Raw genomic sequence first — 27,119 nt, forward strand, 5'->3', positions numbered from 1 at the left:
ATGAAAAAACCATTCCGCGAGTCGAATTATATTTCAGCGCTAGTTTGTATTCCACAGCGACTAGTGATAAACGTAAACAATCGCGACAAGAGGTATTTTCGAATATGCGATCATGTGCACGCTGCATCCCGCGAATGACCATACAGATCAGCCTAGATAATAAAAACGTCTGGGTGAACTCAAGTTTGATAACATTGAATTCTTTGCACAAGTTACTGACATCATAAAGTTTGAAGAACTCAGTCTTGATATCGCCCTTGATGTGTTCACTTGGACTGGTTGCCTTGAACCGATTCAATTATCAACCGCGAGAAGCAAAGATTCCAAACGTGGTCAGACTAACGTTGATCAGTTGTTTTTTTAGCAGCATGGATGGTCCATTATGTGTGGATCAAAGATTTTTCCAGGATGGTGTACCACCACAGAAAGAATGTAATGAAAGTTTCCATGTTGACATTTTATGCCTGTATTAACAATCAACAGCTGCTTGACGACGTTGACTTGTAATGCTTTGTAGTGAGAAGCCGCATCGTATGATTATGTCACAGTCGGGGAAATGCGTTGTAAGCCACCACGGTGCAAAGGAAGATGAAAGTCCCATATGTCATTTACGCAGCCTTTGTAAAGCTTGAACGTTCTCGTAGAAGCTTTGCTTCCTGACGCTACAGCTGCTTCATCAAATACAACGCAAGTTGCCGCACAAGTGCCATGCGGGATTTGTTATATTGTTATGAGAAGCCAATAAGCAACTGAGATTCCACTGTTATTTCGTGGTAAGGACATAAGGCGGTGTTTATTAAACCGCTTGAGGTTACAGCTATAGTGATTCTACAATAGGTTTCATCGCCCACAAACATGATCATGACCAGCGATTATATTTGCAAGCTTTCCGTGGAGACTTAGATTGGAAACTTGTGACTGATGGAAAACTGCGACTTACAGCAGTATCGCACATATCACATTCAATCCGTAAGTTAAGAACTCCGGTGTGTTTCGGAAACTGCATGGGCATGATGGTCTCTTGATTACTCAAGGAATCGTAGCAGCATCATATGCAACAATAAGTCCCATTCTCAGCATGGGAAAATAATATGGTGTTTTGGCTGGGTCAGCTGTAGTTTATTCACTCGCCGAAATTCTCCAATTTTATTCTGGACAAACTCTTTAAGCGCCACAGATTATGATAGCTTTATGATCACTTGTCGATACGGCTCTCTGAAAAAGGACACATTTCTTCCCCCATAGACTCTAAAGTAGCTCATGCGCAAAGGAATTTACCCATATTGGTACTTGGGCGACTGGAAAAGTATTTCTGAAATTCATTTGCCACAACTGACGACTTTGCTTCATCGTTGTCTCGCTAAGGCATTTCTGACATAATTTACGCTCACGCGAATAATATTTGATTAGCGTTTGGTTGTCGAAAACTCTTTGACTACCAACAATCTATATTTGCGCACAGACGTGCTGATACTCGATGATGTTTATGAATCTTTTCGCGATCCCACTATCCGCGCGTACACACTCGATCTGAGCAATTCTTCTCGTCGCCCTGAATAGCATAATATGCGTTGTTATAAAAAAAATTATTTGAGTTGGAACTGCTAACGGACGTCGATCAACATTGTTTGACGAACGTTGTATCCGTGGCGAGAGTTCTGCGTTGGGTCACTATTACGCGAGTGGACAGATACGACCATGCGTTCCCGAATAGTTACAACATGTGTTTGGACATAGACAACCTCTAAGGATTAGTGATGATGCAATTAATGCCCTTATGAGAATTTCAGTGGATCGTTTCCATACACGTGGACGTCCACGCTCACATACGATACGACATTAGTAGAGACGTCATGTATGTCATCGAGTTAGACTTGGAATACTCTGACAAGCTTAAACATGTGCACAATGAGTATTAGTTATCCCCGTACCACGGTAGGCTTGTGACCCATTTAGATGGCAAGTTCACCGAATTACCCAAGCTGGTTCTGACTCAATGATGTTGTTCACGTACGAAGCCTGCAGTTTTGTTTGAGGTTTGGGATGCACGTGACACTGATCAATGGGTATTACTATCTCACCAGCACGCTTTGGTGGCTCCTTTCATTCATATAAATACAACGTGTTTGCACATACGTTGTCGTGTGGAAAAACAAGCTATTTGACTGGTGATCTTCGTTGGGCTTCCTCACATCACACCAATAACCAGAAAGTATATTTGATGCTTGTAGGTAAATCTAACAAAACTCCTGTTTGCCAGCCATGCTCCGTTGACCTATTGGGTAACGTTTTCTGAGCCTGCTAACTGTATATGGCGGACATTGTCCTCTCGGAAACTATATTACTTCTGGCATGTTTGTTAATCGAGGTTTTGCCTCCAATAAGTAAACTTTAACCACGGGGGCGGAGTCGAAAGGACTTTCATGATCCATCTTAAACAATCTTCCTCTAAGTGTAGGATTAATCTCGTTCAAGTCATGGATGAGGTCCACGTCGTTGCATTGACATCCAAGATCATTTCATGTTTTATTCTCTAGAACACATCGGTAACATGCATCATCGATGCGGTATGCAGTTTCCTCCCCTGGCTTCGATCGGTTGATGGAATCCAGTCGCAGATCCAGATGTGCTCCAGGCTCGCAGTACCTTTATCCAGGAATATGTTTTCACGATGATATTTAATTCGTGGTACTCCATGTGTTATTTTTATTTGATTTGTATTGTGTGTTTAATTTTTTTGTTCATGATTATAAATTGTATGGCCCACCTTACTAGTGACATTCATTTTGCAAACAGCATAATACATACCTAATATTTGTCTATCATTGTAGGCTATGTATTAAGATGATTCATAATTGTAAACATGTTTACTATAATTTGAGCTTTATATTCAGCCTTGATTCTGACCTTATAAGGTTCCATAAGCATATTAAGATAACAGAACATGGTAATTAAGACCTAGGTCAAGTGGAGGGGTATATGAAATAGCTTACTTCAAGATTATTAATTGCTACCGTAGCATCTGAAGTGGAATCGGTATTATCGTTTTGTTCAGTTTTTATTTGCGAGGATTTACTTATTTAAATTATTCGCTGAAATTACAAAGTATTCATTAATACTTCTTGGACTTAATCACTATCTTGGGATTATAGTGAATTAATTCAAGGATATCTTGGATTATATCATTACGATACATGAAGACTGTTGGCATATTAGCATATTTGAGACTAACAACACATTCAAAATTGGAACACCGCTGAAATTCATTCGAATTGCTCAAAACCTTTAGACTTGTCAGAGAAATTGAAAGGCTATTTGTTTTAAATAAGTACGCTCTAAGTTCTTTTAAATTTAAATTTTGTATTCTACCGAAAAATATTGGTTGAGTTTTATAAAAACCCGTTGGGTTTTGCTTTTTTTCTTACTTAGTTTAAGACCATAGACTCCTAACATAGGCAGTTTCGCTAGCTCACAAGCGATATTGCTTCCAATTTTGGTTGTTAGACCACCGGATTGACCTCGAAATTATGGAATCGGAAGTGATACGTCTTTGCCGTCCGCTCACAAATTTAAACGGCTTCGCTTCATATCAGAAACAAGTTTCAGCTATTCCGGCTAGACCATTTCGAGTTGGATTTTGCTGTCCGGCATCGCACGTACTCCACATTGGGAGAAAAAGAAGATTGTTTTTGTCATCGACTTATCTACTTCGGCGATACCTCAGCCACGCAAGTATAGTTCCGATGGATCTAGTTCCGTCTTTCATAATTCGATAGCGCTCAGATCATTAGCCCGGTTAGATCGATCCGGGAAAACTCGCAATACAGATTTGTTCCACGATGGATGAAGCATCGGCCATTGATGATCTTGACCCATATTCGAATAGTCTTGTTGTGTATGACGATGTGATCCTTTACCGCTAAGACAACCCAGTAAAACTATTTTCTCGGGACCGGCACAAGAACGAAGACGTGATCTATGTGACCCAATAATGCGCGCACGTGCTCCAAGTGATCATTGGCAACTGCAACAAGATGATTTTGTGGGGAAGATGAGCACGGCTTCGTAAAACGTTCATTGAAATTAGTGTGATGTTGAACATTCGTGGCATGAGTGTCGGAACATTTTCGCATAGGCCTCCCGAGACACTTATAGTTTCCTCTCCACTGACTTGACCGTTGTGGAGAAAAAAGCATCGCGTGGATTTGAACAATATAATTTACCAATTTGACCGGCGCTGTAAAGCGGCTCATAATCAGCTGAAACTTCTATGCGACTACATAGCAGTTGAAGAACGCGTCAAAAAAGCTTGAGTTGCGACAATCCGCATGGGAAGAAAAACAGCAGGTTAGGAACTAACGTTTATGTCGAAGATGAAGCCCGTCCAAGAAACCGCTTAGCTTACCAAGGATATAAAACCACGCGAGAATGCGCTGCAATCATTGTACATAACGCAGGGCAATGGATATATTCCAACAAGGCTTAGTTTCAGCAGACACTCCATCGAGGAAATACATGCGGTGCTCGATGTTGTCAAAGCTACCAACGAAAATTCGAAACTTTGACGGAGAAAGACGTCAGATGATCTTGGTAGAAATCATTGGGTTTACCGCTAACGTTCCTTGAGAAGATCACACTTTGAAGTATAAAATGCCCAGAGATACACACCCAAATAATACCACAAGTGAATGACACAGATATGTATTTCTGGAGTGGATTGGAACTTCAAAAGCAGCCGGAAATGATCCTTTATTGGTGTGTTTTAATAAAATCGTTGAACAATACAGAAACACGAGTGCACAAAGGACCAGACCACACTGGGATAGTTTTCTTAGCAGATACGAATCTCACTTGGAACTCGTCGAGGCTCTCGTGAATATATTATCAAAGGAGGCTTTGCCTCCAGTGGGTAATGAAAAATATTTGTCTATATTGGAGGAGACTCTCCGACAGGAACCACCCAAACGTGGTATGGTTTTCAGAAAATTCAGTTCTCGTAGACCTCGCTGTGGAAACTATGGTGTCAGCAATGCTTCTCCTGTAACTCTAGGTTGGGGAAGTGGACCTACTTGTGAGTCAGAAGGGTTCAAACTCGTAGGACACGTGTCTGTGGAGTTCCAAAGTATGGATCCGGCAGGTGATGGACAATCCAATAGAGCAATGATATTGGTCCGACTTGGAGTGTTTGAAGTTTCTATCCAGTAAAGCTGTCGTCAAAAACGAACGGAAGAAATTAACTCGATTGGCTCAAACCAATCGTGCATATTAAGATATCGATACAGGTCTGGATATTTTCTGGTATAAATTCACCACTTTGTACCCGATTTATTACTGTTTGTTAGAACATCTGCAGTCCGTGGTCGATATGCATATTAATGCAGGTGTAATTATAGTTCCCGCCGCCGTTTAAAAAAGCCTTGCTTTGCTACTTTCCGACAAGACTCTGTTGCTGCATGGCTCAGGTGGCCAAATGAGTGTCATTGACGCACTTTTGGAAAACTCGTAGTTAGTTCTCAAACATACAGTTGTTGTTATTTAAACTGTAATGTTTGAAATAAATATAGTACTAGCGTAAAGTTGTCACGGTGAGACGGAGGACGCTCATAAATATATCAATCTCGAAGACAAAACAAACCATAATACATTTGAATCTAGCCTCAGACACGTTTTTTGGGAACGACCGACCCATGTTGTCTGCGGCCGAGGTCACCGAAATGAAACACGAAGGTGGAATATTTCCTTTTTTCGCGGAGATTTAGGCACTGATACCGGTTGTGAAAACCTTGGTTGCAAAATCAGCTGTGTTTGGGGCTGTTGGTTCTGACGACTGTACTTGACATGTGAGGTTCGCTTGGATGCACAGTGACAAGAAGACAGGAAAAAGTATTCTACTACTTGTGCGGACATAGAACGGACGAGGACTTTGTCTCTGGTCTCACCGTTGGAAACCACACGAACAAATCGTTTCATTCGTCCACTCTCCAATTGTAATTTACTCGCGATGACAAAATCAATGCAGTATATTTGAGGCGTCTTCATGCTGAATGAACTGGTGTCGATGATCCCTCGAACGTAGAAAACCGGCATCATTAAATCGTCACCAGAACCTGGAACTCATTGGATCATATGCGTGATAAAGTCTCATCATTTGTATTTTGACTAGAACTGGTTCCACATCGAAAAACAAAGCTTTTGGAAGAGGAGATCTTTTATTTAAAGCATCCCTCACAAACTCGAATAGATAGTCCAATAATAATGGCATCTCGTCTTTAAAGCGCCGCTTGCGCTCGCGGAAAGCGAAGCTTCCCCACGGACCACGCAAGCGCTCGTCCACTTTGCGTTGTCACTTAGAAGCACCACTTGATGATATACGAAATGCCTGCTAACCATTGCAGACGAGCGAGCACAGCTACCAGACGCGTGTAATACAAATGGTGGTAAATAGTCGCTAGTGTCATACTTACCAGTACCACATAACCCCAGATACTATGTTTTTCACTTTCTCACAAATGCCGTACCTCTGTAATAAGTCGCCAGATATGCGATTCAGCTTGAAGTAAAAGAAACAATTACCCTACAGGGTTCTTAATTTTCTTTCACATTTGTGTTTAAGATTTAAAATTACATATATTTAATGAACCCCATACAATCATACAGTGTCAGTCTTAAAGAATTGGACCGGGACAGGGTGCTGATCAGTTGAAAAGTCATGTCAACATCTACTACAATTTTATTCCTTTGGGCGATTAATATCTTTTCGGAACTGGTTAACAGACCTTCGTATACAATTAAAATAATTTCATCGAGGGTCAAATAGAAATCAATAGTCTGCATCACTCTGATGTACCAATAACAACTCGAAACCAATTTTGAATCATCGCTATAGTACGCTAAATCATACCGTCACAGATAACATTGTAGAGCTTGAAAACATCCAGAGACTCAAGTGGCAGTCACCGACAAATGTACCTAGATAAAATTCTACGCCAATTATACTGAACCACCACATTAACTCGACCGGCCAAAGAAAACCCATACTGATATTTGCCAAGCACTCACTTTTCCATATAACAGTTCTTGGACAAAAACGAGATAGGTCGTTGGTGACACCAAGCAGGAGCGTGCGTAATCAGTGTAGTTCTTGGTAAACTTTAAAATGTCCAACCAATCGCTGGAGACATATACATTCCTCATGAAAATATTTATATGAGTACATTGCAGTTGCACCAATAAGGAAAAATATTTGGTTTGAAGCGCATGTGCGTGTTGCATTCGGCCGCGATGTGTCTCCCAGCCGAGTAATTGTACTTCGCGTTGGCATTATTAATAAAAGAACTATGATGGACCCTCAAAGCAACCAATGTGAAAAACTACAAGAAAGAGAACACAAGGTGCGAGATGAAATCACAAAAAATACCGTTGTACTTGCGAAATAATAATTCTAGTGTGTTATTGTATATGCGTTTTGCAAACACGTCGCAAAATCCGTTGGCCTTAGTGTTGCTGACATTGCGACCACAGCAATAAATCAATGGTACACCGATCAGATTTCCTGTCAGGGCAACATCGATAGTAACAGGTGTGACTTGCGCCGCTGTAAAATTAATTTAATTACGACTGCTTAAATGAACACGTGTCTATTGGGAACCAGAGCGCTAACGGCAGAACCGAAAATATAATTTATGTATAGGCATCAGAAATTGAGCAAACGGTTGAGACCACCAAGGGCGATGACAGCAACAACCTTTGATCGTTGAAATTATCAGTCGGGAAGCAGCTTCCCATTGATGCATCCATTGGTGTGTATGTTCTTTCTCGCAGGAGGCACAAATGGAAGCTTCCAGCTCGATCTCATATCCGTCTTTGTCGCCCACAGAGATTTACTTCAGACATGTATTTTTGCAATTAGGGAAACGTCAGAGATTGTGTCTAATTCGCTGAAAGGTATTTTATTTTATCATAAATAGGACACTTATAAAGCAGCATTTATTGATTGTTTATAATATCTTTGTAACTTTCTCACCTTTATGTTGTTATTTATGGATGATATATAATGGCGACCCTATAGTACCTCATTTTGGATGTGCTTGCCACAAGACGTCATTAGGAAATATATACGAATAGCTTACCCATATCACTCTAAAAATATCAATACGTACGAAATTACTGATGAATAGATGATAAATTAATCAATAAAAATTACATTCTATGAGGAGGTATGTATTTTTATCTTTTGTCATGTTCGTTGCTGCGAGTAATGATTTCATTAAAGACATGACAATATCCAAACGAATTTGAAAACAGTACGATGCAGGTACGATATTTCCTTCATAAAATGTTTTAATCCATAAAATTTTAGTGTGTCTGTGTATTGGACTTTGAACGTAGCTTTATATTCATATCGCTACGATGTCTGCAGTTTGGGAGTTTATAATGATGTCTAGCGCTGGGGCATCATGCCGCATCCACGTAGCATGATGTCCCACCCAGCCACATTATCCTGACACCAGGCCGACCAGTCCTAACACTAACCTCTTAATACTAAGCGCCAAGCGAGGCAGCTGCTAGTGCCATTTTTATAAGAATTTGGTATGACTCGGGCGGGTTTCGAACCCGAGACCTCTCGCATCCAAAGCGGACGCTCTAACCATTAGACCATTGGAGCGGTCTCATAACATTTTAGTAATTGTATTGCATGATTGCATGCATATCATTGAGAGCTACTTGCGGAACAGAGAAGAATGAAGAGGGGAGATCAGTGAGTAGCAAAGGTCATTCTGAGTGGAATTTACATTTCTAAACCTTTATTTTTGTCATATTACGGCACACCAGGCCAGACAATCTACGATTTACAAGCCATTTCCAAATGAGTCGACATTTAGCTTCGTCATGAAATATCTTCCAACTGAAAATATTAACCTGTATCAGATGTTACAATTCTATGGTCACAAACTAAGTAACAGTTTATTTATCAGTATTATAAATGAAAATGTGAAAGGAATTTATAGCAGAATGAAGTTAATTCAAAATAATCCTGAAAACTTTGTATTAAAGTCCAAAGGAATGAAACTTTCCGTACAAGTTTCATGACCGGAAACGTACAAGTCCGCTAAGAATCACTAAGTTGTCAAAATGGCGTTGTCCTGAACTCCTTTGAATAATTTACAATATTTCCAAAATAATATTATAGCTAATGAACGCTTTTTATTTCCTATGAATAATCCAACCGAATGTCTTTCCTCTCAAATAATATCTAAATACAGCATAAAAACACGTCTGCAGACTTGATGTTATAACAAGAACACAAGATATAAGAATGATTCCAAGCCAGGAATGAAATTTAATTGCTCATTTCTTTTCTAATATACTTCTATTACATCTATATTTCACAACATACCCCCACGTGACAGATCATACTAATCAAGAAATAATTAAAAATATTTATCCACATGACCTAACCCATCCATTGGTATGTAATTATTCTTTTAAGAACCCACCTGACTTCAACCCTTTTATAAAAATATACACTCAATCTAGTAAACAAGTCTTATTATCAAGATTATTATTAGTAATTCTCAACAAATACGTAAACATCTATTTATAGATCCATTGTAATTTTACGCTCTTAATTTTCCTAAAACAGACCCTAGTAACGTAGACAAAATCAAACTAAAGATCATCACTACAGTTTACAGCCATGAATACAATTACAAAAATGTGATAAAATCATGTACCAGGAGTTACATATATGATGGAATATGCTTGGATTGTATGTTTTATTAAATCAACACAAAACAACCACAGAGAAAGGAGAAGTTGAAAAACGTAGAATAACGATTCAAATATGTGTCCATATCGTTTTTGTAAATAATTTTGAAACCTTTACACAGATACACATGTACGCTTGAGTTTTGTAACTAAGATTTTTTTGCCTATTGCCAATCCTATTTTATATTGTTACGTGGAGCTGCTTCTTCACATAAAACACAACCTGTTGGCCGACAGATATAATTTAATGCCATGTTCCTTTTATTATTGAAATATGTTCCTAGATTGGAACTAGGGTTCGTATCTATGTCTTTCTTGAAAAGCGCTTGGCTTGTGTTTCTTTTATTTCCGCAAAATTACATCTTATTGTCATTTCTATAAATATTGAAATAGATTTTTAAAAAAATTGATGGCTTATAATGTTTTTTATTTCTTCATTACATATTTACTTTTGATATTTTACAAAAGAATAAGTAATTGAAGTGGAAAAGCGCAATACAAATATTAGGAATTAGTATGCTCAATGATTAAACATGTATGTAATTTTAACATTGTAGGAGAGTTTTCTTCTTTTTCTTGATAACTCTTCAGAAAAACGAATCTCTAAATTTTGACTGAGCCACAACCAACCTAATCTGAAGCAAACTATCAGTAATTTGAATTCTCCTTAACTTTACCAGATACTACTGTTATGCATATTTGATTTAATTTCTATCTGATTCAGTTGTTTGTAAGTTTTAAAATCTTTCTATCTTTTAATTTCATTATACGTCAAAATAATGTAGCTCTGTTTACTAGGAACTCATACTTTTTCCAGAAAATAGTTTGACCTTAACTGTTCATTTCTGTAAACTCATAAGGCTGGCCTGGTTCCCAACCTTAATTCAAAATTAGTAGCAGCCACGTGAACAAGTTTTGTTTTATTTTTATTGTGAAAATGATATGTTTGAGATAGAGGCAGTGATGGATACGTGACCCTCGACTTGAAAATAGATTTTAGTGAAGGAAACAACTTTTATTCTCGGAGTAAAATGATTGGGTCTTATCAAGGACATACAGGGGCTACGTGATTTTTTATATGTAAACATGATCACGTGATCTTCATACGGGTACTCATTCTGCGTCATAAAATTACTGTATAACCATTGTTTTAGAGAAATAGTCATAGTCTGGGCTTATAACACTTGAAGTCAAGGTGTTCTTTTGTTGTGTCAGTTTGGAGTTATTTCGAATTATTTGGATTTAAAAGGATTTATTCTTTTTTCCTGGAGAAATATATGTGCTCATACAGAATTCTTGAACAAAGACATTTCTTAAAAATTGTATTTGGATTTCCGAAACCGGAGTGATATTTCTTGTTTCTACAAGGAACTGTAGATTTCAACACTGTACAGGATATAGCATACGCTATCGCCTTTCATCTTAGATTCTTCGTAGGGACTCGAACTTGAATTCATTTAAACATTTCAGTATTAGGACTTCTAAAATTTTATTCGTGGATTATTCTTAGAATATTTTCGGATTTGATTGTTAAAACCGAAAGTTCTTATTTTTTAAGTTTTACAATATTTTCCAGGGAAATAAATTATTTGTTAAATTTTTCAAAGCTTGTTGTTTTCACTCTTTCTTGTGTTACTGTTTATTCGAGCCTAAACACGTGACATAAGACTACCCCAATGTCCAAGAAGCCTTGTTATTTTAGATGGAATGAAAAGGAAGGGGGAGGATGGGCTGTCCATCCCTCTGCAGGAAGACACAACAACAGTAACACCATCACCACCACCACCAACAACAATATAAATAATAATAATAATAATAATAATAATAATAATAATAATAATAATAAAACTTATTAAGAAGGCAACTCAGTGAGTGATAACTAATTTCCATGAGATCCTCAAAGAATATTGACAACCCATATAACTTAGCTGTTTTGCGACATGTGATTATTAAGAAAAAGATACATAGCCTTTCCAAAATTTAAATATAATGAAGCAAAATATACAAACTTTCGCTGACAATAAATCATGTGAATTTCAGTATGCTTGAAACAATCTGATTACTAATTATGGAAGAAAAGTAGCAATGTTAGATGCCTTGAAACTGATTGATCACAAGATATTCTTTAATTTAATTTTCAGCACATATTACAATCCCATTGTCTTTCACGTAAATATCAATTCATTCCATGAACATGATCCAGAGTAAGAAAAGTGTCTTCTTTAGATCTTCAAAATTAGGTTCTTGATATAGAGATGTCAGGTAAAAAATAATTGTTTATTTCAGACTATATAGTCCGTATTTACCATGACACACAACTATATTAAAATGTATGTGTATTTTAAACATAAAAATTTAGGTGTCGTATGTAAAATGTAGACGGATACGCCAGCAGTGAACGCTTTTCCCAATGTTATGATTACACTTGTGTAAGACAGCATAAAAGTATTTGTTACAACTACCAAATGTGAGAATTAATGTATTGTGGTGGATGGAATTAACACTATTTTCTTGCATGTAACGAGGCAGTATAACATTTTTAAAGTTGATTACATTTAATTATATTACTTTATGTCAACAAGCAAAATTTTTCAGAATAAATGTAAAAATTAAATCTGTAAACAAATAAATACTTAAATACTACCATGCCAATATTGATATGCAACTATAATTTTGTTTTCCATGCAAAGTTGTCCCTCTACATTTCTGCATATTTAGAAAGATTGGGAAATCCTATTCAGCCGATTGTGATCTGCTAGGTGATATACAGTGGAAGGATGGATTGAACACTTAATAATGTTTGCCTCGTATCAGATGCTTAATGTACATATATCTGAGCAGGATACAATTTTTCCTATTTATACTTTAAAACTAAAGGATACATTTAATCTTACTTGGCTGTCCCTAGTAAAATTTCTTCTGAATTCTGATGCAGACTGACAAATACACAGAACAGGAAATTCATCTACAATATCACCAGTGTTGCAAATTCATCAATGTCATTTAGATCCCTCTATGTTGTTAATGTCATATGCCTCTGTTTGAACAAAACTGCATGATATACTATTTTCCTATACATGCACACCATTCTAGTTTTTTAAACTTTTTGCAGTCGGTTTGGGAACTACCCATCCCTCATATCACCTTATACTGATATATGTCTGGTTTATTTCGCAACAATAAAATGAAAGCCACTTCAGAGCTTTTATTTCCTATTGCAACACTTAACGGTTGACAGTAAATGTTTAAAGTTTTAAGAGAAGGTTTAAGTGGGCACATGTGCAAAATGTCATCATATTATTGTATTCACAATAACTGGTGTAACACAGGTTTTTATTTAGAAAGTATATGCGAAGGCATTAACGAATGTATGTGTGAAATTACACTTTAAAATTGGTTTAAAGAAAAGCCAGCTAGCAAGTTCAATTTTGTTCAACAAGTTCACATCAGGGCCACTGTAAGCCTTGCATATCCTGTTACAAGCCATTCGTACATAACACCGATCTAACTATTTGGAGCAAAATGTTATAGCATACATGTTTCTATGTAATGAATATATCTCTGGAATTTCTTATATCATTCAACCACATTTAGACAAAGACTGAAAATGCTCTAAAATACATATAGCTATTTTCTCTTCTTCCTTTATGTTTTGTTAATTCTTTTATCTTATGTCCATTACCTGAACTGAATTACAAACGGTTTCGCAACCATAACATTCAATAGTATCACGTTGCTAAAACATTTGCACCTGATTAAACACACAACGAACAGCAACAGGTGGGCGCTCTTATGGCTCATGTAGCCACATAGGTATTGCAGATCACTCATTCTTCTCCAATACATTCTCGTACAACAAATGCATTATAATAACCAATTTTTCTAGTGAAATATTTTTTTTCTTTCTAGAAATACTAACCCAATAATAAAACCCTAGGTGAGCTATCAATATCTCGCAAATCCATCCCTTCCAGATAACATGTTTAGCTAAAAGTTATCTACCCACATAGGTAGTGATCGGGCAGAGTGATCTCCCCTTGGTATAGGATTGGCTCCAAATCCCATATGGAATTACGTCAAAATTAATACTTCCAGTTCAGTACCCAGGAATGTAGTTCTAGTCTATTTTTAGAACATTTTTTCCTCTCATTTTGGCGGTGATAGAAGAGTTTTATTTATGCATTTTTGGTAGGGATTTAAAGGTAACTGTTTATTCTTGATAATATGAGCTCATGGTGTTGTTGTGTGTGATGTATTTTGGCGACAGTGCACAGTGAGTAATAAGGCCTTGGTGATGATCCGGAAGTGAAATCTGTGTTCTATTTACATGCTGCTATGTTGACAGTCCAGCATCTCAAAAAAGAGCAGGTCAACTTTTGACAAGAACTTCACCGTGAAATCATCTTTGAAGGTATTTTAGATTAACTTATGATTTGCATTGATTGTCACACAGTGGAAAGGTCAGTACTGAGAAACAAATGTAGATTGTTGTTGTTGTTGTTGTTGTGGGGCTTAACGCCATTTTTCAGCACACGATAGGCTATACATGGCGGCCAGTATCTTTGGTGGAGGAAGAACCCGGGAAAACCCCAGAAAGAACCACCGACCCACGAGAAGCTACTGGCAAGCTTTCTCACATACCCACGCTGGCTGAATCCAAGACTCGAACCGCCGCAGACAGAGGTGAGATGTCAGTGATCCGTAACGAAGAGCGCTTTAGACCACTCGGCAACTCAGGGCCCCCAAAACAAATGTAGAGAACATATTGTAAAATTAATTGTGTTCTATGTCCATATTTGGGCGATCACCAGTTATTATGTACTTTTGAGAGAGTGGCGTATGTAAGGTGAAGTTGCTTGCATTTAAAAGATGCACAGTGGAGTGAATGTTGTCATACCTCTATACTACATTAATGTAATGTGGATGATATTTCTTTGGATATTGTACTTTTGGAAATTGTACATGAGTTAAGCACACTGCTAACTAAAATGACTGCTCCCTTGTGCTAAAAATTCTGCCTGAATTAGTCTAAAGTACACTATTCAATGCAGCTATTAAAATAGGGAACATGAATTTTGACAGACTAGACAATACCAGCTTCTGAAAGTGCAATGAATGAATTACCAAATATATAAAATGTACAGAAGTTATCAGCTCTTTTTTTATACAATTTACCTCTGAATTTCAAGAAGTGAAAGTGCAGCTAGCACTTTTTTGAAAGGTGCACATCTGAAGTAAGGCCAAGCTGTATACTCTATAACCCATATTACACCCATCAATCATACACCAAAATAAATGGAATTAAAGGTTCTTTGAATTATACCTAAGATATACAAGGTCTTTTTTAAATAGCAAGTATAACCAGTGAGGAAAGCCGGGGAAATTATTTTTCTTTAAAATTCTAACCCATGCAAGATACGAAACTGTAGAGCGTCACCTATATATATGGTCCGAGTCTGATGAAGAATTAAAGCGAAAGAAACCGGTCACACATTCTACTTGTGTCTGGTTGTTTAGTTTCTAATATATATATATATATATATATATATATATATATATATAGTTGCTAGTAAAGCGTAAGGCACGCTCTCTGTGTGGATGGAACTGCATGGGGTTGGGTTTCTGGAAGGGTGTATGTGTATTATGATTGGGTAATTTTCTCGAAGAAACACATTTTGCTAGAAAAATTGTTTTTTTTATTATAGTATTTTAATTTCACTTCTGATATAAATTCTGCGTTCATCTCCTTGTTGCCATGGTAAAGATATGTTCAGAAAATATCGAAGACGATATGGAAATTCAAATTTTTCCATGTGTTTCTCGACATTACTTCCCATTCATAAACAATTTCACTAAATTGAAAATTAGCATTATGAAGTTTTACTATTTTTCTAGTAGAAAACAGCATACACTATGGGTCTATTATGTGAAGGAAACGATTCAAAATGGATCCTAGTAGCCATTGATACAAAATCTAACTTGTGCGTCAAGTTTAATCTGTTTTAAGTTCCGCTGTTAAAATAAGACATTCATCTGTAAAATCAAAACCTCTTAAATATATTATAATATTGTTGACTGATGTGATGGATATTGAGGCCTACCGAAAAATTCATAATTCTTTTGTTGAACGAAAATATTTTTGCTTGTTCCTTGGAATGGCAGTTTCCCTTTAAACATCTTTGCCATTGTTTTCGTAGCAATACTAAATACTTTCTCTTCCTCCAAAAAAAAAATTATATATGGAAAGGAAAGTATTCTCTAATGCCTTTTTTGAAATAAAATTCAGCCCAACTAACATTGATGAAATAGGCATATTTATTCTTCCTCAAAGAGAGTTAATAACAATATATAATAATGAAAAATATATTCAACCAAAACTTTGGATGAAACTGACAAAGGTAAACGCCGAAATATTAACAGCTTTTCGGATGCATCTGCCATGTGTAATTCAAGACATAAACAAAATAACATCTCGCATGTAAAATAAAACGTTACATCCATTAGACATAGTACCTACACGAGAAAGTAAAATCATGGCTCGGATATAGTAGAAAACAAAAGATAAAACCGCACATTATTAACTGTTCTATTCTGTTATACATGGGAGAATATATGATGAAACAATGTGCAAAATCCTTATTTTTTCAAAAAAGTAAATAAATCTGAATAACAATGCAATTAGCTGGCATCAATATTTAGTCAGACAGGAATTTAGAACACTAAATACGACTGTGATCCATACCCATTTCATATCCATTTAGAAGAATATCCCAAATATTTACTAAACCATCATTTGTGAAGATGTTATTATTGCAAAGAAACTTAATATTTGCTGTTATGCAAATTACTTTTAATAGCATGCTATGCCTTATATGTATTTCCCCAATCAATTTATATGATTGGGCTTGTTTGTGAAAATTAAGCAATTAAACTTGGATTCTAACGTGAATTGATAATATGGATAGTGGATGGTGGAGTTCTCGCAATAAATTTATTTAGATAAAGAAATTAACGGTACTCTAGTGAGATTCAAATCCATGACCTTTGGCGTGATTGGCCGACATTATACCGTCTGAGCTATGAGATTTTGCTTGGCAAATATACTGACAATTTAAAATGTATATTGAACGAAACTGTCTAGATTGAGGTTGACGTGTTATGGTTCCTTATCATTGTCAACTACTTTACTAGGTTTATCTACAGTTATTTTGTATAGTTTTCTTTGGAAAATGAAGCACTCGGTTTATCTTATTAGTGTTGTGGTACTGCAGTAAAACACAGGTCACACACATTTAAAAGTAATATTGTTGCAAATGAAAGATACTTCAGGTGAATAAAATCATCTTAAATGTGGTGTGGGTTTGATCCAATTCACAGTCGTCAACGCATTTTGTAACACCTTGGACATTTTACTTTATAGTTTTCTTTGTTAAAGGTATACATATTGGATCTGCATGCAATACTTTTCATTGTTGAAACAATACATATTGCATCTGTATGCAATAAACATCTCTATAATTGTACCGGTTACATCATTTTTTGAACCTTTGCTATTACTTTCCTGTTTTTTCTAAAGATAGTTCATACTTCATATCTTTAGGATAGTTGGATGCATTTAAATGATTAATCAATTCGTTCATGTCCTGATATACATAATTTGTTTTTACATTTAAAACAAGAGGCTCTTAATCAGCATGCATACATTTAAAAGTATTAATGTAATTGAGCTTCAGTACACCGTAACATAATCTGTTTATTTGAAGCTTGTTAGCTCTAATATGGTAAATATTTGAATTTGCTCAAGCACAAGCGTTTTCGGTTTTGTTTGCTCTTAAAGGATGTCTTTGCTGTTTGACCTCACTATGTTGATATCCGAATTTCTCTTTGTCCTCTCGAGTGATTTTACATTCTTGATGCATCTTTTAGTCTCCAAATATTTCCGTCTTTTGCCGAATACTGCAACGTTCATCAAAGTGAAAAGGCCATTTCCTACGGTCTTTGTTCGCTGTTTATCTATGATTTGTTTTCAAAGTTGTATATCAGTGCTGTTAAACCCGCAGCCCGCGGGTCGCATCGGCCAGCGGGCTGATTTTAAATGGCCCGCCAGAGCTATATAGTCGTTGCTTTTCAGTTTTCTGCTGCGGCCCTAGGCTTCAAGAAAAATATTTTTTCAGTGGCCAATGGTGTCAAAAAGGTTGGACAGCACTGTTGTATTTTTATTCATCCAATTTTGTTGTTGTTGAAGGAACATGAGTATGTCATTTTTATTAGTTTAACACTTTGAATCCTACGGCAGTTGAGATTAGGCTGTGAAATGCCTAATTTAAATTGCCATACAACATAGATATGAAAATTTAACCTTTGATAACTTTCTTCTAAACTTAGATTTTATTTGCAGCAATTTGCAACATTTTTCATTCCTTTCAAATTTACGAATAATTTCAGATTTATGAACATTTTTGCCATTTATATGGTTTATTTTTAAACGAATACATCATATAACGAGTCACCTTGTATTACTTTAAATATGAGCAGATTTATTTTAGGTCATAATTTAAATATAATTCGCCCCACTTTCGTAAGTATTACTTTAGCCTTGTCCATTTTCGTTTGCTTTATTCTCATGTAAATTCGATGTCAGATCTGGAGTTTTAGTAAGACATTTTGTTTCAGTCAAAGTTTGAAAGAAACCTGAAGTGCTTTTTTGCAAAAAAATATATAAGAATGCATTATGAAACTTTTCACATTCCTCACAGGGCATATTGCAATATAAGAGTCCGCCCACTGCTAGTGCTACTTTGGATTTGAACGCCATGAGATTAGATGCTAACAATGATCATAAAAACTTATCGTTACAGTGGCCACTTTTTAGATTGCTCATATGTTTTTTTTTGAAATATCAAACTTGAAAGTTGCATTATATAATTATATTCAACGTCTAGAATTCACAAGTTATGTATATGCCTAAAACAACATAATCACATCCTAAAGTATGTTTGCTATATATGTTTTAATCATAGTTTTGGTGGAAAAGATAGAGTATGACAGGAAGCTGTTGTACCACAAAGATATGTTTAATTCGCTTTCTTTTCTCTGAGATAGTTTTGAAATATTGTAGAAGAGCTAACATGCATCTACTCAATGCGGAACGTAATGTGTAAATACGTGAAACAACTCAAAATTCTCAAGGGATTGATCATTTGCGCTGAGGGTTATTTACCTCAAGCTGACAAATGCCATAATGCTCTCTTGCTGATTGACCGTTGTCAAAAAAAAAATGAGTTTAAATCATTTTATGATGCAAACATGGATGCATCGCAAATTTGAGATACATTTGTCATGTGTAGAGATAATAATACAATCAATTATGATTGACGAAATATTTCTTTATCAAGATTTTTTATATCTTCTCCGCTTTCCTCCCCTACGCACAAATTCGTGACATTTATAAATAAAATAAAAAGTTATATCGTTGCTTTAAGGCATGTAAAGATGTTAAATTCCATGTTTCTCTTGTTAGTTTGCTTTTTGTTCATGGGTAAAACAAGTTTTGTCAGAAAGCTGTCCACTTTAAATATGTCTTCCTGTACAAAACAAAAGCTTCTAAGGCAACATATCTTAAAGCGGGCTCTGTCCAACCAAACCATGTATTGATTGTGTATTGAAAAATCCATACACAAATAAATTTTGTTTGTTTAAGCTACTTTAAATCGTGTTGAGTCACATCATATACAAATAATTCTCTTTCTCGCATCGAAACCAGGACGACACTTGTGACAAATTACATTGTTCCCTGAGTATAGAGTTTCCTCTGTAATATTTCGAAACATACATTGATCTTATTATCAGATACTTACACCTGCTGACGACAGCTTGCTTCATATGTTGGTAAATAACACAAGTATATGGATTATTGTAACAAAAGACATTACTTTCAATAGGCAATTGGATAAGAGGAAGCAGTAGTATATGTGTATAACGGCAACAGCACAACAGGGGCAATGTGGTGCAAGCCAATCTGTTTTTTCTTGTCCAAACTTATAATATATTTTGGGAAACATGAATGACCAGACATTTCTTGAAAATTATAATACCTTTGGAGAGATCAAGTTTCCATCTTCTTATAAAAACGCTATGTGTTTGACAGGAATATTTTCTGTCGACATAGATGAGTATGAGAAAATTAAAAGACCAATGTGATGTTGTAAATCTATCCATGAAACACATTCATCAAGTAATAACTGATTTGCACAATAAATATTTAATAGCATCATATGATACCATAAAAAGTTAAATGTGTTGTCGACTTCTCAATAGATCTAATAATAATATTTATCACTTTTAGTATGACTACACTGTACTATTTAGACATAGAATATAGGACAAAACATACACAAACACTACTACAACGAAATATTTGTAATGTGCAATGTTGAGAATAAAGGCATTATTTGAAAAATCAAGCAATACATATATGTCTGTTTTGAAGTCAGGTCACAAGATAAAAACTTAGAATAGGTAAATCATTATTCATTGCTATCAATTTAATTTGAATTTTGTATTGAAATATTTATATTTTTTTCTATTACAGATGGCCGAAGTCCAAATTGAACCATCGCCGCCGCAGCGTTCATTGGATCTATTACAATACTCAGGTTATTTGACTTTAAAGTTGTCTACATATTGCTTTAAGTTCGGCGTTAATGATAAAGGTTATGTATGAAACAGACATTGTATTATTCCGACATGGATTATGTTTGAGAGAAAGTGTTACAATTATTAGCAGTTGACTGTCAATTTTGTGTATCTGTACCACTCTTCTTTAGACAATGCTTTAACATTGTTTCGTAAATGTTTCATTTCATTAGCTATTTAATCAAAATTACTCTGAAAAATCTGCTGCTTAAAAAGATTGCATCTGAACAAAATGCAATGAGTCTGTCATGCGAGTTGACAGCATAATGCAACGACACAATTTACTGCCCCGATTACTACCTCGAAGAAAGTATCACTTTGTACATGTCAAAATAGTAACATATCTCATGCAAGACATCTGACATTCAATCCGTATGTCCATGCCATATCTACCTATTTTTGGCTAGGTTTTATGGCAAGAGGAACAGCGAGAATGTGGATAAAGATAATTGAATTAAAAACAAAACTGCAAGCTGAGGTTCCATAGAGTTCAGAATTAGGGCAGCAAACATGACATACTCCATGTCTGTAGACACAGGCCACTTGTATATATGAAACAATGTATTATGGAGGTTGTGTAGGGCGGATGTGGTAATTAAATTGTACAAATTATTTTTTCATAATAAAAGTTATATCTCTGCTCCTTTGTGGCTCAGTTGAAAGTGACGCAAATTCCTATTCAGTAAACTGTGCGGAGTTGCAATTCTCAACAACGATTGGTCAATGAAACCAATGTGACCCCTAATGGGCAATTCAGCTGACTCCTTAGGGCTCAGCTCATTATCATAGCAGAATAATGTAAAAAATAGTCCGAACAACATTACATTATGTTTTGCTAAATGACACAAAACATGGTTTGGTCTAATAACTTTAATGGCTAGATTACAACTGACTAAAATATAGAAAACATACGTACACTAGTTTCTCACAATAATGTTGTCATGAGGCATATAGGGTTACAACTGAGTGAGAGCCTGGAATTGATCTTATGTGACCTGTAACTGTCAGACCATTTGCAGTAACAGTATGTTAATATCTTATATTACCACAATTCCCCCTATAAATGAGTTTTGTGCTTTTGTTTAAAATTCACATATTCATTTCTCCTTTTCTTTTTAATAAATTTGTAAACATATTACTTGAGAAAGTTCTATTTTGCACACGGATACATATTTCAAAGAGTTTCTGGTGCATTGCCTCTAAAACCTATAGTCCTAATATCGTTTCTTTAATCAAGTTGTTATCACTGCATATAAACTGATGTGATATAACAGATGTATTCTTATGCCCTTAACTACTTCCAGCAAGACACAATATAATTTAGAAACATTATCTAGTTCAAATAACAAAATATCTGTATTTTGCAGGCTTTTTTATTAGACGTACACTCCTTGTCATTCAGTTCAGTGACCTCCTCGTTAGTATCTTCGTATGTATCATATATCACTGGTAATGTTTCTTTTGTTTGTAACAGATGTATTCGGTTTCTCCTGTATATAGCACCATCCTGGGTTTTCACATCATACGACCTTGGAGTGCTACTTTTTCTGACGACTACAGCTGGTTCCCAAATATATTGTGTTCTGCTTCTTCTTACTTTGTCTAGAGAAGTCATATTCGGAAGTTCTTTAGCTTTTCTGTCATACTGTTTCTCTTGCTGGTTTTTCTTTTCACCCAGTTTCCACTTTAGGTTTCTTTTTTTTATAACTGTATGTTGGTAGTAGGTAAAGTCGATCGAAGTCTTCGACTCATCAGTATTTGTGCCGGAGATCCTGTATCATCATATGGTGTATTTCGATAATCCATTATCGGTAAACATTGATCTTGTCCATCTCTCTTTGCCTTATTGAGAATTCCTTTGACAGTTGGAATGGTTTTTTCTGCTAAACCACTAGACTGTGCATACTTGGAACTTGACGTAGTGTGTTTGAATCCCCAGCTTTTTGCAAACTAACCATATTATTTGAGGAGAACTCTGGTCCATTATCACTCCTTACTTCTCGTGATATTCCATGTCCTGCAAAAACTGAATTTGTGTGTGTCATTAGTGTGCTTGCTCGTGTATTTTCTTATTTGGCAACTTAAAAATATCTGGAGCAATAGTCTACTATCAAGGCATAGTTGTAATTATTAAACATAAATAAATCTGTTTCAACCATTTCCCATGGTGCAGTAGGTTGTGAAGACAACAATGGTTCGTTTTGATTTGACTTTCTGTATTCGTGGCAAGTAGAAGAATTCGATACTTTGTCTGCAATCCGTGCATTCATGCCAGGCCAATACATAATGTCTCTTGCTCTTTGCTTTGTGTTCTCAGTGCCCATATGACGTTTGTGCAACTCTTTTAACATATCTTTCTGAAGAACATACTGGTATTACAATCTTCTCTCCTTTTAGATCTAATTCATCCATTTCTGAAAGTTCATCTTTGCAGTTATAGATATTTCTGATTTCAAAAGGTACGAAATGTTTATCATTTGGCCATCCCTTTTGAATCATTTCTCGTAATTTGGTCATTTTATTATCACGTTTAGTTACTTTCTTTATTGCTTCTAACTGTGTATCTGCAATATGTATCTTTGACATGATCATGTGCACATAACACTCAATTCCACTATCCATGTTCATCTTATATGTGTTTGTCTGTCTGTATGATCTTGACAATGTATCTGCTACAATTAAATATTTTCCTGGACAATACGTTCAGTCGTAACTGTACTTCTGCAGTCTTAAAAACATTTTCTGAAGTCTAGGCGGTGCGGCAGATAGAGGTTTCTTGAGGATTGATTCCAGAGGCTTTTAACCCGATTGAATTTGAACTTGACGAACATAAGTATATTGATTAAATCTTTCAAGAATATATATCACAGCAAGCAGTCCTTTTTCGATCTGAGCATAAATTGTTTCTTCATCTGTCAAAGACCTTGATGCAAATGCATTTAGTGCAAATATTGAGAAGCTTTGAACCCACGAATAGGCGGTTTGTCTGTTTTGTGATATAAATATCAAGTTTTTGATTCATGCAATTTAATTTGCATTTGCCTATGACAATTGGTTTGTCACCAGAGTAAATTGTGCGACAAGTCTTGGTTGGTTTTTCTTCAACGTTATCATTGTTCATTGTTTAAAAAAATGTGATTTGGAATGATGTTTACTTGCGAGCCAGTATCAGTTTTAAATTTGACATGCGTACCATGAAGAGTCAGAGTGACGTAGCATTCTTTGTCACTGATTTCAGTGTTTGCCTTTGCCACTGTTCTACAAAAGATGTTTCTTCATCTTCACTTGAGTATTCTTGCATACCATGCACCATTTTCATCTTTCTGCATTTCAGAAAATGATGCTGTTTTCGACACCTGTAACAAGTTTTTTCCATAGGCTGGACACCTACCTTTTGCATGTAATTTGCCACATTTACCACAATTGAATAATCTTGAGTCTGATTTCATGTATAACATTTCCGCTTTCTTTGGGTGTGCCATTTTCTTTTCATATCGTTAATTTATAAAGGAGTGCATGATTGGCATCGTTACTTTTAAAAAAGTGTCACAGCTTTTAATTTTCTACCACAAGACACTTGTTGGTTTCGAAGAAGGTTTACGATGGGCTTTTGGAATTAAGAATTAAGGCTAACCTGTATGTATTGAGTAGATTTTTAATCAGTTTAGTTTTTGTCCGTTTGCTTTATTTAAGGAATCTTGCCAAGAAATAAAATTTGCATTAAACTTAGTTTGGTTCAGTTTTATACTTAACTTTCAAGTAAATATTTTATTTTGTCCATCTGTTGCACACGTTTAATAGCCAGCGCTTACTCTGGCCAAATATTTTGGATATTCTCTTTGTATTTGTAGAATGTTCCTTTGTGGAAGGTACTAGGGATCAACATACAGCAAGTGGACCTTATGCAATATTGTTATTGATAACAACCATACGTTAATTCAGTTTCAAGGTCACAATTAAATTATGTTTTTCTTAAACGAGTGCACTACCATATAGGAAGCGCAAACGTCAAAACGTTTTCAAAACGTCTAATTTATTTGATAGCGAAAATATATATGTTTAGGAGGATTGATCGATCGAGAGAGATATAAGGTATTAAAACTGGAGCCGTTCGTAATTGTTTATAGACTTAGCATGGATTCGAGACCTTGTCCACCCACCAAAGATACAATACGTCATCATTGCTTTGTCTCGTATCAGAACATGTATAGTTTCATGAAGTCATTCATGTTTTCACAAGTAATGAAACATAATATTTAATCAAATCAGTTAAGGTAGTTTTTGTTTCTTACTCAACAAAACTGCACCTGAAACAGACTACATATGCTAAACACAGCATAAGTCGATCAAACGTGCAATTATGATACATTGAAATAATGCTGGTAAGAAAAATTTGCTTTCTCCAAGATTCATCCACGTATAAAATTGATTCTTTGGCTAACAAGCCGAAGACGCCGACAGAAGCGCAGATTTTAACCACCGTTATAAATTTTTTTTGAGTGTAGCATTGTACTTACTAAGGTGCATCTGTATAAGTAGTCATGCACCTCTGTAATCAAAAATGCGCCATACATAAAAATGAATCATTAATTAACCCAAGTCATTGAAATGTGAAGTATGAGTTGCATCAACTTACGTTTGTTAAAATGGTATCGCATTTGCCGCAACCTATTTAGATGTCAATGTGCATAACCCCATAGATAACAATGTCCTTATACTGACCTAAATGCAAAACGTGACCTAAACGTGAATTACAAGTGTAATTTATATGCCCCATAATATTCATCATTGTACCACAAATAAAGGCCTACAAGAACAATATAAATGAATATAAATAGTATTATTGTCATTGAGTTTTAAACTGATTCGATTTTATTTGCAATAATTTAGTTGAATGTATAATTATAATTTAATTTGCTAGTAGCATCCGTACAATTAGGCTAGATCTGGTGCAGGATAAAATATTCAGATTGTAAAGGCTGGATGTTTTGAGGATATACGTAATTTAGCTGAGATGAAAACTTTGCATTTGTTAGTGTAACTATCGGAAAGTCAAGGCTGCCTCCTGTCACCCATGCATTTCAACACCTACTTAGAGTGCATCATGAGCGAAGCCCTGGAAAACCACTGTGGACAGTCACCATTGGAGGGCGTAACATCCCCAACCTCCGCTTTGCAGACGACATTGATGGGCTGGCAGGCAGTGAAGACGAGCTTGTCACCTTAGTGAGGAACCTGGATGAAACATCTTCCAGATTTGACATGGAGTTAAGAGCTGAGAAGACATAGCTGATGACAAATAGTGGAAAACAAATCTCAGCCAAGATTAAAGTCAGAGGACAGGAACTGGAAACAGTGAGCCAGTGAAATTATATTGGTTCCATAATCACCGAAGAGGGATCAAGAGCAGACATTTTGTCAAGAGCAGCACAAACAACGGCAGTTATGTCAAAGATAAAACCCATCTGGAGAGACAAGAATATCTGTCTGAAAACTAAAATCAGACTATTGCGAGCACTAGTCAATTCAATATTTTTGTATTCATGTTAGGCCTGGACCCTGACAGCAGAATTACAACGAAGAATCCAGGCACTTGAACATAGATGCTACAGAACCATCCTTGGCATCTATTACATGGACCACATCACAAATGAAGAAGTGTAAAACACCATCAGGCACAAAGTAGGCCAATATGAAGACCTCCTCACCACCGTCAAAAAGAGAAAGCTGAAATGGAATGGCCATGTCACTAGAATCAACAGTCTATCCACAACAGACCTGCAGGGCAGCGTCCAGGGTGGCAGAAGGAGAAATAGACAGATAACAAAATGGACTTACAACATCACAGAATGGACCAGGAAAAGTTTTGAGGAGACACAGGCATTGGCACATGATCGAGACAAGTGGAGGGAACTGGTCAGATGTGAAGCAGCACAGCGCCTCGACAACCACTCTAGGACAAGAGAATGATGATGATGATGATGATGATCAGAAAGTGTATGACTTACATTTATTGCACTTACTGTATCTAATGGTAAAATATTGCAAAAAACATTAAAAAGCTTTTGTTGAAATAAATCGCCACTTCTGTATTTATAAATGTATGGGCATGCCATGCCTCTTTGTGTTTGAAATCGTGGTGATGGAAGACACATTTTACAGGTTGCATTCTGGCATTGCGAAGCTTATTCAAATGCCTTACACTTACATCCATGTGGCTAATAGAAAGAATTCAACACTAAGTGACGTCTTCCAAAATAAGGTTAACATACTTTAACAGAATTTAGGGGGGGATGATAATAACATCAAATTCTTCTTTATTGGTAACCACCGGCACGTTCTAAAATATGTTTGCTGTAACAACGTTAGAGAACATTACTGACTTCCTAAAAGCTTCCGAAAAGGGAAAGTTAACTAACACAAAATAGTTGTTAAGTCCTATCATATTTGTTCAATGTAATATTAATATGTCCTCTAATATGTACAGAGAAGGACTGAAATATCTTCTCAGTAAAATTTGACAGAACTGCTTGACATCACTGTTTTTCAATTTGTCCTAATATCATGAAGTGACTTACTCTCATAAAAATGTCTGAACAATCTACTAAATCTGCCGGGGCCCCGAGTGGCCGAGTGGTCTAAAGCGCTCACCGTTA

At 35.9% G+C, this 27,119-nt stretch overlaps 1 protein-coding gene across 1 annotated transcript in view; it reads left to right on the top strand.

The window, feature by feature from the left end:
* LOC149786281 (uncharacterized protein CXorf38 homolog) overlaps positions 1 to 27,119 on the top strand; it is a 77,107-nt gene that overhangs the window by 20,703 nt on the left and 29,285 nt on the right. The window contains exon 2 of the mRNA XM_089976666.1: positions 20,360 to 20,423. Coding sequence (XP_089832792.1) covers positions 20,360 to 20,423 — 64 coding nt within the window. The remainder of the gene's footprint in view (positions 1 to 20,359; positions 20,424 to 27,119) is intronic.

This window comes from Sinohyriopsis cumingii, chromosome 12, assembly GCF_028554795.1.
Source record: "Sinohyriopsis cumingii isolate HCF-2022 chromosome 12, ASM2855479v2, whole genome shotgun sequence".
Classification (NCBI taxonomy): domain Eukaryota; kingdom Metazoa; phylum Mollusca; class Bivalvia; order Unionida; family Unionidae; genus Sinohyriopsis; species Sinohyriopsis cumingii.